General features: G+C 39.2%; 1 protein-coding gene across 19 annotated transcripts in view; it reads left to right on the forward strand.

Annotated features, from left to right (window-relative positions):
• Nucleotides 1-15,230, forward strand: part of IQCH (IQ motif containing H) — a 213,427-nt gene that overhangs the window by 82,222 nt on the left and 115,975 nt on the right. For 11 of the 19 annotated variants that reach the window (XM_077881589.1, XM_077881590.1, XM_077881593.1 and 8 more), the window contains 2 exons: nt 1,282-1,361; nt 3,357-3,395. The exons of 4 other annotated variants lie outside the window; for them this stretch is intronic. In XM_077881589.1, the coding sequence (XP_077737715.1) occupies nt 1,282-1,361; nt 3,357-3,395 (119 nt within the window). Of the gene's footprint in view, nt 1-1,281; nt 1,362-3,356; nt 3,396-7,433; nt 7,464-7,592; nt 7,839-8,980; nt 9,258-15,230 lie in introns of those variants that run through there. 4 more of the 19 variants (XM_077881602.1, XM_077881604.1, XM_077881605.1 and 1 more) reach the window with 4 other exon arrangements.

The following is a 15,230-nucleotide window of genomic DNA, read 5'->3' on the forward strand; positions in this document are numbered from 1 at the left end:
GTAGTTTCACAGTCAGGGAGGCTCCCAGGAAGCCAAGAAAACTGAAAACCAGGTCAAACCGGGTTGGTCAGAGGCAACCAACAAATGTCTTCCATGGAGATGAATTTTAGTGATTAGACTCTGGAATTCCTGCTACTTTTTAAGAGATGGCTGAAGAGATTGCTTGCAGCCAACTTGAGGCAATGTGAAAGAGCCCAGAACTCAAGGTGGGATTCCAAATTGTGTACTGATGTGCTGTATTTATGTGTGTATATATATATATATGTATGTATATATATACTATATAATAAATACTGATGTGCTGATCAGTATTTGCCCATTCTTACAAATGGGCAGATGTTGTTCTAAAATAGACAGAAAGGGGTTTGGACTAAGGGAGTTGAAGAAGCCTCACTCCTTTGACTCAATTAACTATATACATAAATTATTTTTAATTTTCTTTCTTGGAAGGAATAGTGTAAGGATTTTCTCCCCTGAGAATGTCAGACTTGAACTATTTGTAAAAGGCTGATGGATTTGCTGCCAGGCAACAGGAGAGATGTGATTTCTCTCCAAAGTAGCAGGTAGGCCTACCCACCTATGGACCAGATCTCTAAACGTTGTTGCTTCAAGACTTAATTTCAAAAATGGTATTTACTCTCTTTTCACTTGTATTATTTCCCCCAAGGCATTTAAATTCTTCAGAATTGTCTTTTTTTACTGACCACACAGTATAATAGTCCATCATGTATAGTTATATTAACTTCCTTATTAAATGAACTTGGGAATATGGCTCCTTGAAGAAATCTTATAGCAAAACATTTTTTAAAGATTTTATTTATTTATTTGGGGGGCACAGATAGGGGGAGGGGCAGAGGGAAAGGGACAAGCAGACTCCTCACTGAGCGTGATGCCCAACACAGGGCTCAATCCCAGGACCCTGAGATCGTGACCTGAGCAGAAGGCAGAGGCTTAACCAACTGAGCCACCAGGTGCCCCACAAAACATTTTTATGTGACAAATATTACTTTCTAATATGCCTGGTTTTAAAATGTGCCTTTTCAACTGAGCAGTGTGCACAAAAGGAGCTGACCTTATACTCTAATGGAACAGTTGCCCTCTCATTCTTCTTGCTTTGCTTTTGAAGTCAATGATCACAAATGTTTGATTGAATTGATACAGGCCAGACTATAGTGAACAGTGACAGAGCCACTTGACTTTCAAGTGGCAAACCCAATAGCATCCACCCAGTGACTCAGCCTTTTTCTGGAAGAGGTAACATTGCACCACCTCCATCCACAGCCCCTTTCACTATACCTCAGAAACCACAGCTGATTCCAGTGGAAGCAACGAAGTTCTCTCCCAAGAAACGAAGATCACAGGTATTCATGCTTCTTTTTTTAAAAAAAGATTTTTAATTTATTTATGTGGGGGAGAGAGAGAGAGAGAACACAAGTGTGAGGGGACAGGGGCAGAGGGAGAAGCAGGCTCCCACGCTGAGTAGGGAGCCTGATGTGGGGCTCAATCCTAGGACCCCGAGATCATAACCTGAGCCAAAGGCACTTAACTGACTGAGCCACTCAGGTGCCCCTCATGCTTCTAATTAACAGAAGCAAATTATTTCCAATATTCTCAGTGAGATGTTTGGTAATATACACATATTATAGAATTGTACCATTCACATAGAAATAAATACTATTTTGGTTGCTGGGATGCATTTGATTTTAAAGGGGGATAAGTACATACCATGGCATTGTCTACAAGGTATTAAAAAATTCAATCATGCCACATGTCACATTGTAAGATTAACTAAAAGTGCCAATCTGTACCCCTAGCTGGTCAAGAGTCCAGGAATCCGGAATACAATAGCTCTTGCTTTATATCCATATCCATGTTGCGTAGGGTATGGTCTTATGAGGTTTTACTTTACTTCATTTATCTTTAAGCATAGAATAGAAAGCAAGTGCTCCAGTTTTGCACAAATATCCTAATGAGGAAAGGGAAGAAATTCTGTATTCTCTAACATTAGGACCTCACGGTTCAACATAATTAATCCTCATGGAGATTTTCTGGGTTTAAAGGTGCTGGACTTTTGAAGCTTGCTTTCTTATGTTTATGAGCCACAGAGTTGTGATAATTGAAACTTTTCACTACAAAAAGGAGACAGCTGGCAGTGTCTTTTTCTGGGCTTACCCTATGTGGTCATATTTACAGCTGCTCCCATTTAAAAAAAAAAAAGGCAAGGAAGAGAAATGCAAGAGTGGCAGAGAAGAAATGAATCGTACTGTCTCCACATCGTAGACTGTTACCTGCTCTTCCCAGACCTTCAGCGTAATGTCCAAATCTTCCTTAAGATGCCTTCCCAGTATTTGCAGCGCTGGTGGGCTGTGTCCCCTTAAGAGATTTCCAAGCTGTTTATGTAGCAGCGTGTCATGTGACTCCCCAGTTGCCATGGCAAATATTTGTGTTTCATGAAAAATGTGGGTAAAAAAAAAAAAAATCAATGTAAATGGCCAAATCCCTAGACAGACAGGCCTTCAGGCTAGTGTTTGGCCTGCACCACGATTGTTTCAAATTCAGCTGTTTCACAGGCTGTGCGAAGGCCACGGGCTAATGTGCATAATGGGAATAGGCAGGGGCACCTGTTTTGATTCTCACCATGTTTGAGCTCTCAAGCCCCACAGTGTTAGACAACAGATCTACAGGTAATACAGACATGACGAGGTTTTGTGCGGTAATCGACCTTTCTCAGAAGAAAAAAAATTGTTTTGATAATGACACTTTTCGGAGTGCTAATTAGTCCTGCCTTTAATTTCCTCTCTGTTGACTTCACAAAGCTTTCCCCTACTGCTGGAGCAGTAATATTTAAAGACTCTTTCCTGTGGTCCCAAACTGGTATATTTCTGAATTGACTCTTCAGTGGTAAATGTAATTATTCATACACTCTGTGAAGAGCATCCTAGCATGGAAATTAAAAGGCTAACAGAAACACTGACAGAGCCAGAGCAGACCTTGGATCCGCATCCACCACCGGGCGGTGTGGTGCCACATGGAGAAGCCCTTTCTTGGAAATACTTCTTTAAGGGTCCCCTAGAAGCAGGACTTGGCATCTGACTGTAGTTGTTTTTGTAAATATTTACTTTGTCAAACTCTCTCTTCCAATCAAACAGGGCTCTTGGCAAGCAACGCAGCATTGTCTGGGGTGGGAAAGGTCTTTCTAATTATTAGCTCCTGCTTGCATAGAAAGAGGGAACAGGCTGGCCCAGCGGGGGGAGCCAGGGGAAGGAGGCGGAGGGAGGCTCTGTGCTTCTATTTGTTTTGTAAAATTGCCCACGAGAGTCATTTTGATTTCAACTGTGTCTCATTCTTCATTGTAGGGGAAAGGCAAAAGGTCAAGAGGACATCATGATAGGAAGGTCTGTAATTTGTGTGACTAGTTGAAATTTGGGGTTTGTCACCTGATGTCCCTTCCTTTGGCTGCAGGGCAAAAGTATGGGAGGCGGGTTGACAGCTGGAGACTGCAACAAAAGTTCTTTTGCTCTTCGTTTATAAAAGAAATTAGATCATGTATTTAGAAAAAATAAATAAATAAAGGTTTATTTAAAGTGAAAAACCTCCCCTCCCCAACCCCCACCCATTCAGTTAGGACTGAATTACTTCTCAGGCTTCAATCCAGAAAAGTGATTTAGCATACTCGAAATGTGGCTGAATCACAATGGTCTTCACCCTCAGTCTATGATTCTCATTTTTAAAAAATCGACTTAAAAATAAATAAAATGAAAAAATAATAAATAAATAAAATGTGAAAAAAATTCCCTTGTCCCCCTGCATGTGCTGGCATGTGTGCATGGGTGTGTATGTGTGCATTCATACACACGTGCACATGCACACACACTGCATATATGAGGAGATTAGTAAGGGTATAGGATTTAGAATTAAGCTACCTAAAACCAATAAGGTAACCAAAACGTTGGGAGAATGAAATAATTCCCACAAACACAAGTACATGCCAGTAAGGAACATTCCCCTGGGCCATGAGTGAGTAATAAAAGTTCTAAACTTGAAGCAGGAAAGAGCTGGATTCTTCTCTTACTAATAGAGGAATTTTGAGCAAGTCACTTAAATTCTCAGTGCCTCACTTCCTCCTCTGACAAATGGGGATAATAACTCTTTTCTCATAGGTTTGCTATGTTTGTGCTGTCAATGTGTGTGGAAGTGCTTTGGCATTATAAAGCACCTGTTAACAGAATTCACTGGCTTATTTTTAGGCCTCCCTTCTAGGCCTCCCTTCCTTTGGGGATCTTATCATAAGGAATTTCAGAGGGAGCTTAGCCTCCCGTTTTTAAGGAAAAAGAGCCCACCTTTTAGGTCTCGTATTTCTGCAGAGCTGTGACAGGACAGAGCTGTATTTACAGCTGTATGTACAGCATACAGTCCTTCCAAACCTAGACCAATCAGTCCTGGATACACTAATCAATGAAATCAGAACCTTCCCTCCAGCTTCCCTTGACTTCTTGCTATGAGGAAATTGTGAGCTGGCTCCTACACTTTAAAAATAGGATATGGTTTAAGAACACTAGGTATGATGTATCTGGAATATTTATAGTGGCGGACATTGATCGAGCATGTTCTTAGAATATGGCGCTAAGCATCTTCCACACCCACTGAATGTTCACAGCAGCCCTAGAACCTCTGTAGTGTTATTGTCCCCAACCCCACATAGTTGGTAAAAGGGTATGGAGGATCCAGGTGAAAGAACGAGGCTCCAGAGTCTACCCTCCTACACACAAGGTTATGAACTCTTCCACATGCACTAGTTTTCCAAATGTTACTACTGCTATGATTATAACTACCACAACCACAACCACAACCACTACCACTACCACTACCACTACCACTACCACTACCACTACCACTACGACTAGCACTTACGCATATCATGTGCTTACTCTGGTCCATGGATTGGCTCACTTCGTTTGACAACATCTCTCTGCAGTAGGTACTATTATTATTCCCATTTTCCTGGAAGGACCCAAATACGGAGAAGTTAAGGTCATCCACCTAGTAAGTGACAGAGCCAGTATACAGAACTGGGCTATGTGGCTGCCAGAGTCCTAAAGCCTTAGAGATATTTTAAACTTTCCATCATTTTTGGTGGAAATCTTTCTAAAAGATTTCCCTATCTCTGCTTTCCTACTGTAATCTAACATTTTCTCTCCCCGGCATCATGTATGCAGAGAACCCATTTCTGGTCATTTTTCATTTGCTTCCTTCACTCTCAGGACAGTGTTTGTCACCTCTGCTGTCACGTCTGCTTTCATTGGCTCTGACTTTCAGGAGCCCTTCCTGTCTTCTAGATCATTAACCAAGTAACCAAGACTCAAGAAGTGAAAGGATAATGTTGAGTCAGTCAGGTTTTGCACAAGGATCCAAGGAATAACATAATAAGCAGGGGTAGACTTTGTAATTATGGCAAGAAATCTGAGGCCTTTATTTTCAGGGCTTTAGTTCAAATGTTTAAAGTTGCTGAAATTGCCTCTCTCAGCAAATACATCTTTTTATTATCTCAAGTCAGGCATGTTAACAACTATGTCAATATCCACTTAATTTCAATTAATATTTCGAAAATAAAAAAAATCTCTTGTGGGTAAAACAAGCAAACATATTTATTGGATGTAAGGGTCCAGGTTAAATTCATGAGTGTGTTTACTTCTGGAAATTGGAGAGGGAAAAGAATGAGCTAAAAAGAGATAGAGGATTTCAGTTGTACCTTATGTGCTGTTTTTTTATAAAATTTCAAAATATATATAAATATACAAATATTTTAAATACATCTAACTTTTATTATAAACACATAAAATATAGTATTATTTTTAAATGTAAAAGATTTAAATATATTTTTTGTCTTCCTTGCTTCATATATATATATCATATATACATTATATATATCCTGTATTATCTAATGTTATCTAATGCATCCTCATGTAGAGTCCCCTGATTTAAACTGCTGGACTTTTATTGTTTGCTTTCTTACATTTATGAGCCATAGACAGATATATATATATATATATATATATATATATATATAGCAGGAAATAATATATATATAGCAGGAAATAATATATATATAGCAGGAAATAATATATATATAGCAGGAAATAATATCTATATTATAATATATAAATAATATTATATTTATTTTATAATAATATAATATATTTAAAATTATAAATAATATCTATATTATATATACATATGTATATTACATGTTTATACATATGTATATATAATATAGAGAGAGCAAGCAAAGAAGAGAAAATATTAACATGTGCCCATGGTAGCTTTTTTATATGATTCTCTATACTTTTCTGCATTTTCAAAACTTTTTCCAAATTAAAGAAGAAAAAAACAAAATTCTACTTTGTAAGACATATCTCTGCTGTAAAATCTACTTTGGTACAGAAAGAATAGGTTTGGGTGATAACCTTTTAATATCAATTTTGAGGTCTTGCTTTTCTTAGTCATTGTTATATTGTTACTTTCTTTAATATTTCCCCAGTGTATACTCTCAATCCTTATGTTAAAAATTGTGATTTTACAGATGAGTCCGTTGAACTATTTTTTTAAGATTTTATTTATTTATTCATGAGAGACACAGAGAGAGAGACAGAGACATAGGTAGAGTGAGAAGCAGGCTCCCTGCGGGCAGCCCGACGTAGGATTCAGTCTCAGGACCCTGGGATGATGACCCGAGCCAAAGGTAGACACTCAACAACTGAGCTACCCAGGCACCCCTAGTTGAACTATTTTAATCAGGTAACATGTATGACAGTGATACTGCCCTTGTACAATCTCATTTTCCCAATCTGTATAATGCGGGGATTAGACCAGCTTGGGTTTTTTTAGAAAAATTCCATAGTCCCTACAATGCTCACTCCAAGACCCCCAAGAAAAGGAAAAAAGCCAAAGTTCCCAGTAGGCAGGACTCTAGACCCCTCACACCCACAGCAGCTATGTTAATTGTGTCTATCTTTACCATTAGATTGTACTGTTTCTGAGCAAAGTGTTCCAAGTTTGAAAATACATACTTTGAAAACCTTACCAGGCAGTATCTAGCAGCAGCATTTAGTTTCAATGTGACCCATCTACTCAAGGGAATAAGCCCACTTCTTTTTAAATTTTTATTGAAGTATAATTAGCACAAAGCCTACAATATAACGATTCAATAATGTGCACTCATCACAAATGCTCATCACAAGTGTATCCTTAATCCTCTTCACCTATTTCACCCAACCTCCCCAAACCTCCCCTCTGGAAACTGCAAGTTTGTTCTCTGTATTTAAGAGTCTGGTTTTTTTGTTTTTCTCTTTTTTCTTTGTTCATTTGTTTTGTTTCTTAAATTCTACATACAAATGAAATATGGTATTGATCTTTCTCTGACTTATTTCACTTAGCATTATACTCTCTAGATCTGTACACATTATTGCAAATGGCAAGATCTCATTCTTTTTTATGGTCGAGTAATATCCCATTATACACACACACACACATACACGGAACATCTTTCTTTTTTTTGTTTTGTTTTTTTTTTGTTTGTTTTTTATTTATGATAGGCACGCAGTGAGAGAGAGAGAGAGGCAGAGACACAGGCAGAGGGAGAAGCTGGCTCCATGCACCGGGAGCCCGACGTGGGACTCGATCCCGGGTCTCCAGGATCGCGCCCTGGGCCAAAGGCAGGCGCCAAACCGCTGCGCCACCCAGGGATCCCACGGAACATCTTTCTATATCCATTCATCTATGGATGGACACTTGGGCTGCTTCCATACCTTGACTATTGTAAATAATGTTGCTATCAATACAGGGAGCGTATTTTTAAGCTGTGTCTTTGTTTTCTTTGGGTAAATACCCAGCAGTGGAATTACTGGATCATATAGTAATTATATTTTTTAATTTTTTGAGGAAATTCCATACGGTTTTCCATTGTGGCTGCAACAGTCTGCATTCCCACCAGCAATGCAAGAGGGTTCTTTTTTCTCCACATCCTCACCAACCTTGCTATTTCTTGTGGTGTTGATTTAAGCCATTCTGACAGGTGTGAGGTGATATCTCATTGTGGTTCTTATTTGCATTTCCCTGATGATCAGTGATGTTGAACATTGTTGCATGTGTCTATGGGCCATCTGTATGTCTTCTAGAAGAAAACAGAGGCAGTAATTTCTTTGACACTGGCTGTAGAAAAATTTTTCTAGATCTGTCTCCTCTAGCAAGGGAAACAAAAACAAAATTAAACTACTGTGACTACAAAAAAAATAAAAAGCTTGGGACACCTGGGTGGCTCATCGATTAAGCACCTTCCTTTGGCTCAGGGCGTGATCCTGGAGTCCCGGGATCGAGTCCCACATTGGGCTTCCTGCATGGAGCCTGCTTCTCCCTCTGCCTGTGTCTCTGCCTCTTTCTCTGTGTCTCTCATGAATACATAAATAAAATCTTTTTAAAAAATAAAATAAAATAATAAAAAGCTTTTGCACATCAAAGAAAACCATCAACAAAACAGAAAGGCAACCTACTGAATGGGAGAAAATAATTGTGAATTACATATCCAATAAGGGGTTAGTATGCAAAATATATAAAGAACTTACAAAACTCAACATCAAAAAACTGCAAATAATCCAATTTAAAAATGGGCAGAGGACATGAATAGACATTTTTCCAAATCAGCATACTTCTTTTTTTAAATTTTTTAAATTTATTTATGATAGTCACACACAGAGAGAGAGGCAGAGACATAGGCAGAGGGAGAAGCAGGCTCCATGCACTGGGAGCCCGACGTGGGATTCGATCCGGGGTCTCCAGGATCACACCCTGGGCCAAAGGCAGGCGCTAAATCGCTGCGCCACCCAGGGATCCCCAAATCAGCATACTTCTTGAAGAGCACACAGTGCCTCCCCGATGGGGTTTGTGCCCAGCACAATGCAGTCTCCTTTTTTGTCTTGTTTTAAAGGGTCACAGAGAGGGCAGGTGGCACTTTGGCAAGAATTGGAGTTCTACAACCTGAAGATACAAGATGAGATTCAGAAGGAAGTCTAGGACTGCTCTTTCCTCTTTTACATTCACTTTCCCTCCTTAAACCTCACTTAATTTACCCTCTTAATGGAAGAAAAGGAAAAAGAAAATTCAAAAACAGAAACAAAACCTGTGGCATCCTTTAAAAGCATTTGTTTTTTCTAATTCACTAGCAACTGCCACCCTCACCTATTGCATGACATGACCTTTCAAAGTGAATTAAAGTCATACAGCTTTATATGCAAAGTAATATTTTGTCTTGTAAGAAGTAATTGAGAAAAAAATACTTATAAAATTGTCTTTATTTCTCTTCATGGCATCTAAGTGTCTACTTCTATTGCATGGGACTAACAATTTTACTTATATATACCAGGGAAAAAGGTTATCAATAAGCCACAAAATAATCTTAATTTTTTTACCTTATCTTTTTTATTCATCAAACTATGACCTGATCCTTCATAGAAAATTTGGAAGTTTCATAAAAGAGGGAAAAAAATGCCTAAATATGAAAAAAAAAAGTCGTATAATACCATATCCCTTTGGCATTATTTAAACTTTGGCATGGTCCTCTGCTGTTTTCATACAGTATAGTCAACTGTGATCCATCTCTTTTCTTCTAACAATTTATCATAAGCCTTTATATATATGACTTAAAAGTCTTCATAAAACATTTTTAATGGCTATTATACTGTTGTTTGATATTAAATTATAAATATCAGATTATTAATAACTATTCTAATTATTGATAATTAAATCATTTCCTGTTGCAAATAAAACTACCGTGAACATCTTTCATATTTGTACATAAATCTTTGTATTTAAGCTACTTCCTAGCAGAATTCCTTAGTCAAGGGATAGACATTTTCAGTAGTCTATTAGTGCTTCAAAACTCAAGGTATGAGTTTGCAAATAACTTGTATGATTATAGAACAGTTTTGTGCTGTAAACCCAGCCCAAGTGTCTATGAGCTTCATTCATACATTTATTCATTCAACTAATCTTCATTGACCTTTAACCTTGTACCAAGTATTATACAAGACTTTGAAGATGTAGCAGTGAACAAAACAAACCAAGTGTTTGGCCTCTTGGAACTTATATTCTAGTGAGGAAGGCAGATATTTAATATAAGAGTCAGAGAGTAATAGGTGCTATGAATTAAAATAAAACAGAATCCATATGTAGGTTTAGAGAAGTTGACAAGGTGGAGTGTTTTAAGAATTTTGCAAGTATTTCTTAGCCATCTGGGATCAACAGACTTGCTATTCACACATTTTCCTCAGGAAAACTGTAAAGTCAAGCTTTACTTTGGTGATAACAGAGATCCTTTTGGAGGCTCACTTTTCTTCCTTTACCCATGGAGAAAATGATGATGTGTCTTTTCTCAGAAATCTAGGAATCCAGGCTTCTTTTCACTCCCTACCTTCTGGGTACCCTGTGCCTATCCCAGGCAAATTCCACCCATAATTCATAATTGTCCCAAGTGGTCCTTCACTATGTCGCATTCCCTCAGAAAATATTATAAAGGTAGGAGAAAAGATAAAACCAATGCAGCACTAAAATGAGATAGGTCTCTAGAAAAGGAAGTTTCACATCTGGCTGAAAATATATCCCATCTCTTAAAAGAGAAAAAACCTTCCGGATTTTGTTCTGTTTGATCTTCAACCAGAATTTGATCCAATGATTGTTTTTGTTCCAGAAGAATACATCAGGGAGGGGGGATTTTTTTTTCCTCCTCAGAAAGTGTTCAGAATTCAGGAAGACTCATTTGAATAAAGATACCTTTCAAAGCAATTGCAGAAATTATCCCTAGAAAATTGCTGTTGATCTGAGTGGCCTTCACACAATTCTCTTTCTTTATAGGTCTCTGCTCAGTGAGTTCTCTATTTTTGCCTTTTATCCTCTTTATAAAGCTTAGAGATTCTGACCCTCACTTCTAATTGATGCTTATGGCTTAAATGCAGTTTCTATGTCCTATGAACTGAGAACTATTTTGTTGATTTGTATACCCTGAAATACTGGAATATCAATCACTCTTTGGGTTTCTCTACCCATGAGCACCTTTACATGTAGTTGGTATAAACAGCTATTTCTCTACTCTGATGTATAAGTTTCTAGAAAAAGCTTCCTATTTAAAAAAAGAGAAAGGGGGGAGGGGAAGTCCCCAGGTCTTTTTCATGGTAGATGGGGTGATGTTTGGATATGTTTGCCTTTGATTTGATGGTTCTGCTAGCTCCAGACGTTTATTAAACAACACATATCATTTAATAAGGGGTAACACTTTAATCAGAGACACACAGGGTGTCAAAATCAGAAGTACCCTGAATGATCCCCTAATGGAAACTAATACCACATGGGAGAAGTGACTTCCTAAAGCCATGTAGTAAGGTGGTAATAGCCTAGATCCTAAGTCTTCTCACTTCAAATCCATCACCTTCCTACCATGCCATGGTTCATTAGCATGTTCATAGGGGTTAGTTTAACAGACTGCTTTCCAAATAAGAAAGAAACAGCAGGTCAGGGCCAGGTTGGCTCTGATGTAGGAGGTGGTAAAAGGAAAGTTGAATGAGCAGAGCACAGCTTGGTAAGAGGCCATGTAGGGAGTTCTGGACAGTTAGAGCTGTGGGCATGGATGGTATAGGTATAGGGGAAGGGCAGCCAGCTATGTGATCTTGGGTAAATCACTTAACCTCTCTGTTTCCTATCTATGGTGATAATCACACAGACTGGGACGCCCGGGTGGCTCAGCGGTTGAGCGTTTGCCTTTGGCTTAGGGCGTGATCCTGGGGTCCGGGATTGAGTCCACATCAGGCTCCTTGCAGGGAGCCTGCTTCTCCCTCTTCCTATGCCTCTGCCTCTCTCTGTGTGTCTTTCATGAATAAATAAATAAAATCTTTCTTTAAAAATCACATGGACTGGATAATCACATGTACTGTGAAAGGTTCCTTACACATGTTATGATCTTCACAGCAATTCTGCAGGGATTCCTTATTTTTAGAAATGAGAAACATTTAAGTTTAGAGAGGATGTTATCTTAGCTTAGACTCCCATAGCAAATACCATAGGCTGGGTGGCATAAACACATTTATTTCTCATGGTACTGGAGGCTGGAAGTGCAAGATCAGGATGCCAGGATGGTTGGGTTCTGGTGAGGGCCCTTTTCCTGGTGTGCGAGCAGCTACCTTCTTGCTGTATCTTCACATGATAGAGAGATCATCTGTCTTGTGTCTCTTCTTATAAGGGCACTAATCTCATCAGGAAGCCTCCACTCTTGTGACCTACTTCTCAAGGGCCCTACCTCCAAATACCATCACATCAAGGACCTGGCTTCAACATATGAATGTTGTGGGGACACAAAATTTCTATCCATAGCAGTTGATAACTTGTCCAAGAGTACGTAGCAGACAATGGCAGAGCCTGGACTTGAACTCAGGTTAGTCAGACTTCAGGGCCAAGGCTCATTTCCCTAAGCCCATAGTAGCCTGTTGAAAAAAAACGCAAGGCCAGTGACCTTCAAGATCTGCCATGCTCTAAATTCAGTACCATAATTCTGCTGAATCCCTAAATTCTCCTTAGGTCAGCTGCTCTCTCTCTGAATATTGTTTATAACTTTCAAATAATACTAGCCATCTGACATAATTATATCTGTTCTGTTTAAAACTTAACACATTTCAGACCCTTGATAAATATTAAAGAGCACACTAGACAAGTGACATCCCTGGCTTTCAGGGAGTAATGAACATTCCATCTCTAAGGGTCATTTCTCTCATACTCTGAATCTAAGCACTCAGAGCCATAATGATCAAGAGGAATTTATTCTTTTTCACACAACAGAATTGCCAAAGCTAGCTACTAACAGGTATGTCTGAGTATTTGAGAAAGTGAACATCAGCTTACAGTTTCAAAAGCAATTTATTATGTCTTTCTAGGCAAATCCTTCTCTAAAAATGATACCCATGTTGGATTATCCCAAATACTTGCTAATTTGCCACCAGGATATCTTGATTATATCTAATTTAGGGATCCTCAGCTATGGTCTAATACTATATCCACATGCTATCGACATGTGTGAGAAGAACATTTCTCATAAAGACATTCAACTTAGAAATACACACATACCCTCATTCCCAGAGTTTTACTTTATGGCAGTTATTTCCAAAGTTTAGGAGGTAATACTGGGCCTATCATTTTTGTTTCACACCTGTGACTTTATTGACATATGTAATCATCATCCTGCCTTCCTGTTTTTTTGTTTTGTTTTAAATTTAGAATTTTTCCTAAATAACTGCTCCAGAAATGCTCAAAATTACCTAATTAGTAGTAACACTTTGCAAATGACATAGAGCATTTCTCAGCTAGTTGATTCGGTTAGTTAGAGCAGGATGTTAATAATTAGGCCATGGCCACAGGTTTGGGCTCTGGCAAAGCTGTGGCCAGGGTCTCAGGAAGGACCAGAGGAGAATGTGGATAGCAGGACAGAGAGCCATCCCCACTAGAAGGAAAACTATGTTGCTATTGGGTCAGTAACATCACATTGGGAGGACAGCATATCTTAATAAAAAAAAAAAAAAAAGGAAGGGAGGGAGATAGGAAGGAAAGAATAGAAGGAAGGAATCGAAAGAAGGAAGGTAGGGAGGAGGGAAAAAAGGCAGGCAGCAAATAATTGTAGACAAGTTCATGGAGATAAATAGTAAAGGAAGAATAACAGGAGGAACCAAAATCTGAAGCACGGCATGACCTTTAATCAGGGCTCTTATTCCTAGCAGGCTGTGAAGCAGCTTTGTCTTTACCTGCTCAATGGATCCTACAATGCTGATGCACTGCTTTAATTTGGGAAGGCTTTCTCTTGAGAGACATGTCTTTTCCAGCTCTAAGTGTGAAGTGCTCCCAAGTGTGGCATTCTCTGTGACAGATGTACTACAGTTATGCTTTAGCTGACTCCAAACCCATAGCTTCCCTGTGCCTGAGTGGTCTATTTGATGTCCAAGAGTGTGTTTCCTTGAGAACAGGTCTTTACTGGAATATCATCCAAGAAGGTAGGGAGGTATAATCCCTTTGTTCTAAAACAGCCACTGTCAAACTCTGGAACCCCATTCCTATACCAGTGCTCTTCTTTCCAAAGGTCTTAAAGGCATTTGCTGCTTTATATAGATACCCTAGGCCTATGCCTTTGGGAGGCACTGCCTGAGAGAGACTTAAGAATCCTCTTCTTTTGGGATCCCTGGGTGGCGCAGTGGTTTGGCGCCTGCCTTTGGCCCAGGGCGCGATCCTGGAGACCCGGGATCGAAGCCCACGTCGGGCTCCTGGTGCATGGAGCCTGCTTCTCCCTCTGCCTGTGTCTCTGCCTCTCTCTCTCTCTCTCTCTCTCCCTCTGTGACTATCATAAATAAATTTTAAAAAATAAAAAAAAAAGAATCCTCTTCTTTCAAAATCTTCTCCCAAGGTTGCTCCATTTTCATATGAGTCTCTGTAAGGATAAGGAACTTCAAAACTGTTTTCATATTTCCAAGGAAACCTGATTCCCCAGCAAACCCCTCGTCCAGAGCTGCGCTTCTTATAAAAGTCTCAAGCTCTTGGCAACAGGATCAAACACATGACTGGCAGGACCAGCCAGTTGCATACATGTCCATCTGTGATGACTGCACGTGTCTGTTTCTCACTCATGAAGCCTGGTCATTCTACTCTGAATTCTAACTTTCCCATCATCAGACTCCATTCTTGGAAGAAGGCAGAAATGTAGCCACAGGCCATTTCTGTTGGAACATGTGCCACTTGTCTTCCACTAGGAGTTGTGGCTCCTCCTGCCTGCACTTATGTCTGCTACAGGAGCCATTATTTCTCCAGCTCTCTCTTGCCCATCCAAGAGGAAGGAATTGGTCTTCATCCACCAAACAGTTTGCATCCTCTTTTGGTACCTTGAGAAGATCAGAAAGGGCTAGAGTCTTGGCAAGAAGGCTTTTTCCATCATTCCTATGCCTATAACACTCGAGTTAAAAGTATACAAAAGCTCACTGCTGTTTAAGTCTGCCTCTAAAGGAAATCCCCCCACCCCCCGGACTAATGCTTGCTTTTCAGCATTTTTACTTGAGATGACAGTCTAACTATTTCACTGCCTAGAACCTGAGAAAAGAAAAAGAATTTGAAGGTTTTCTTTATTTTAAAAATATTGTGTTTGCTTAATGTTTAATAAT

Source organism: Canis aureus, chromosome 32, assembly GCF_053574225.1.
Source record: "Canis aureus isolate CA01 chromosome 32, VMU_Caureus_v.1.0, whole genome shotgun sequence".
NCBI lineage: Eukaryota > Metazoa > Chordata > Mammalia > Carnivora > Canidae > Canis > Canis aureus.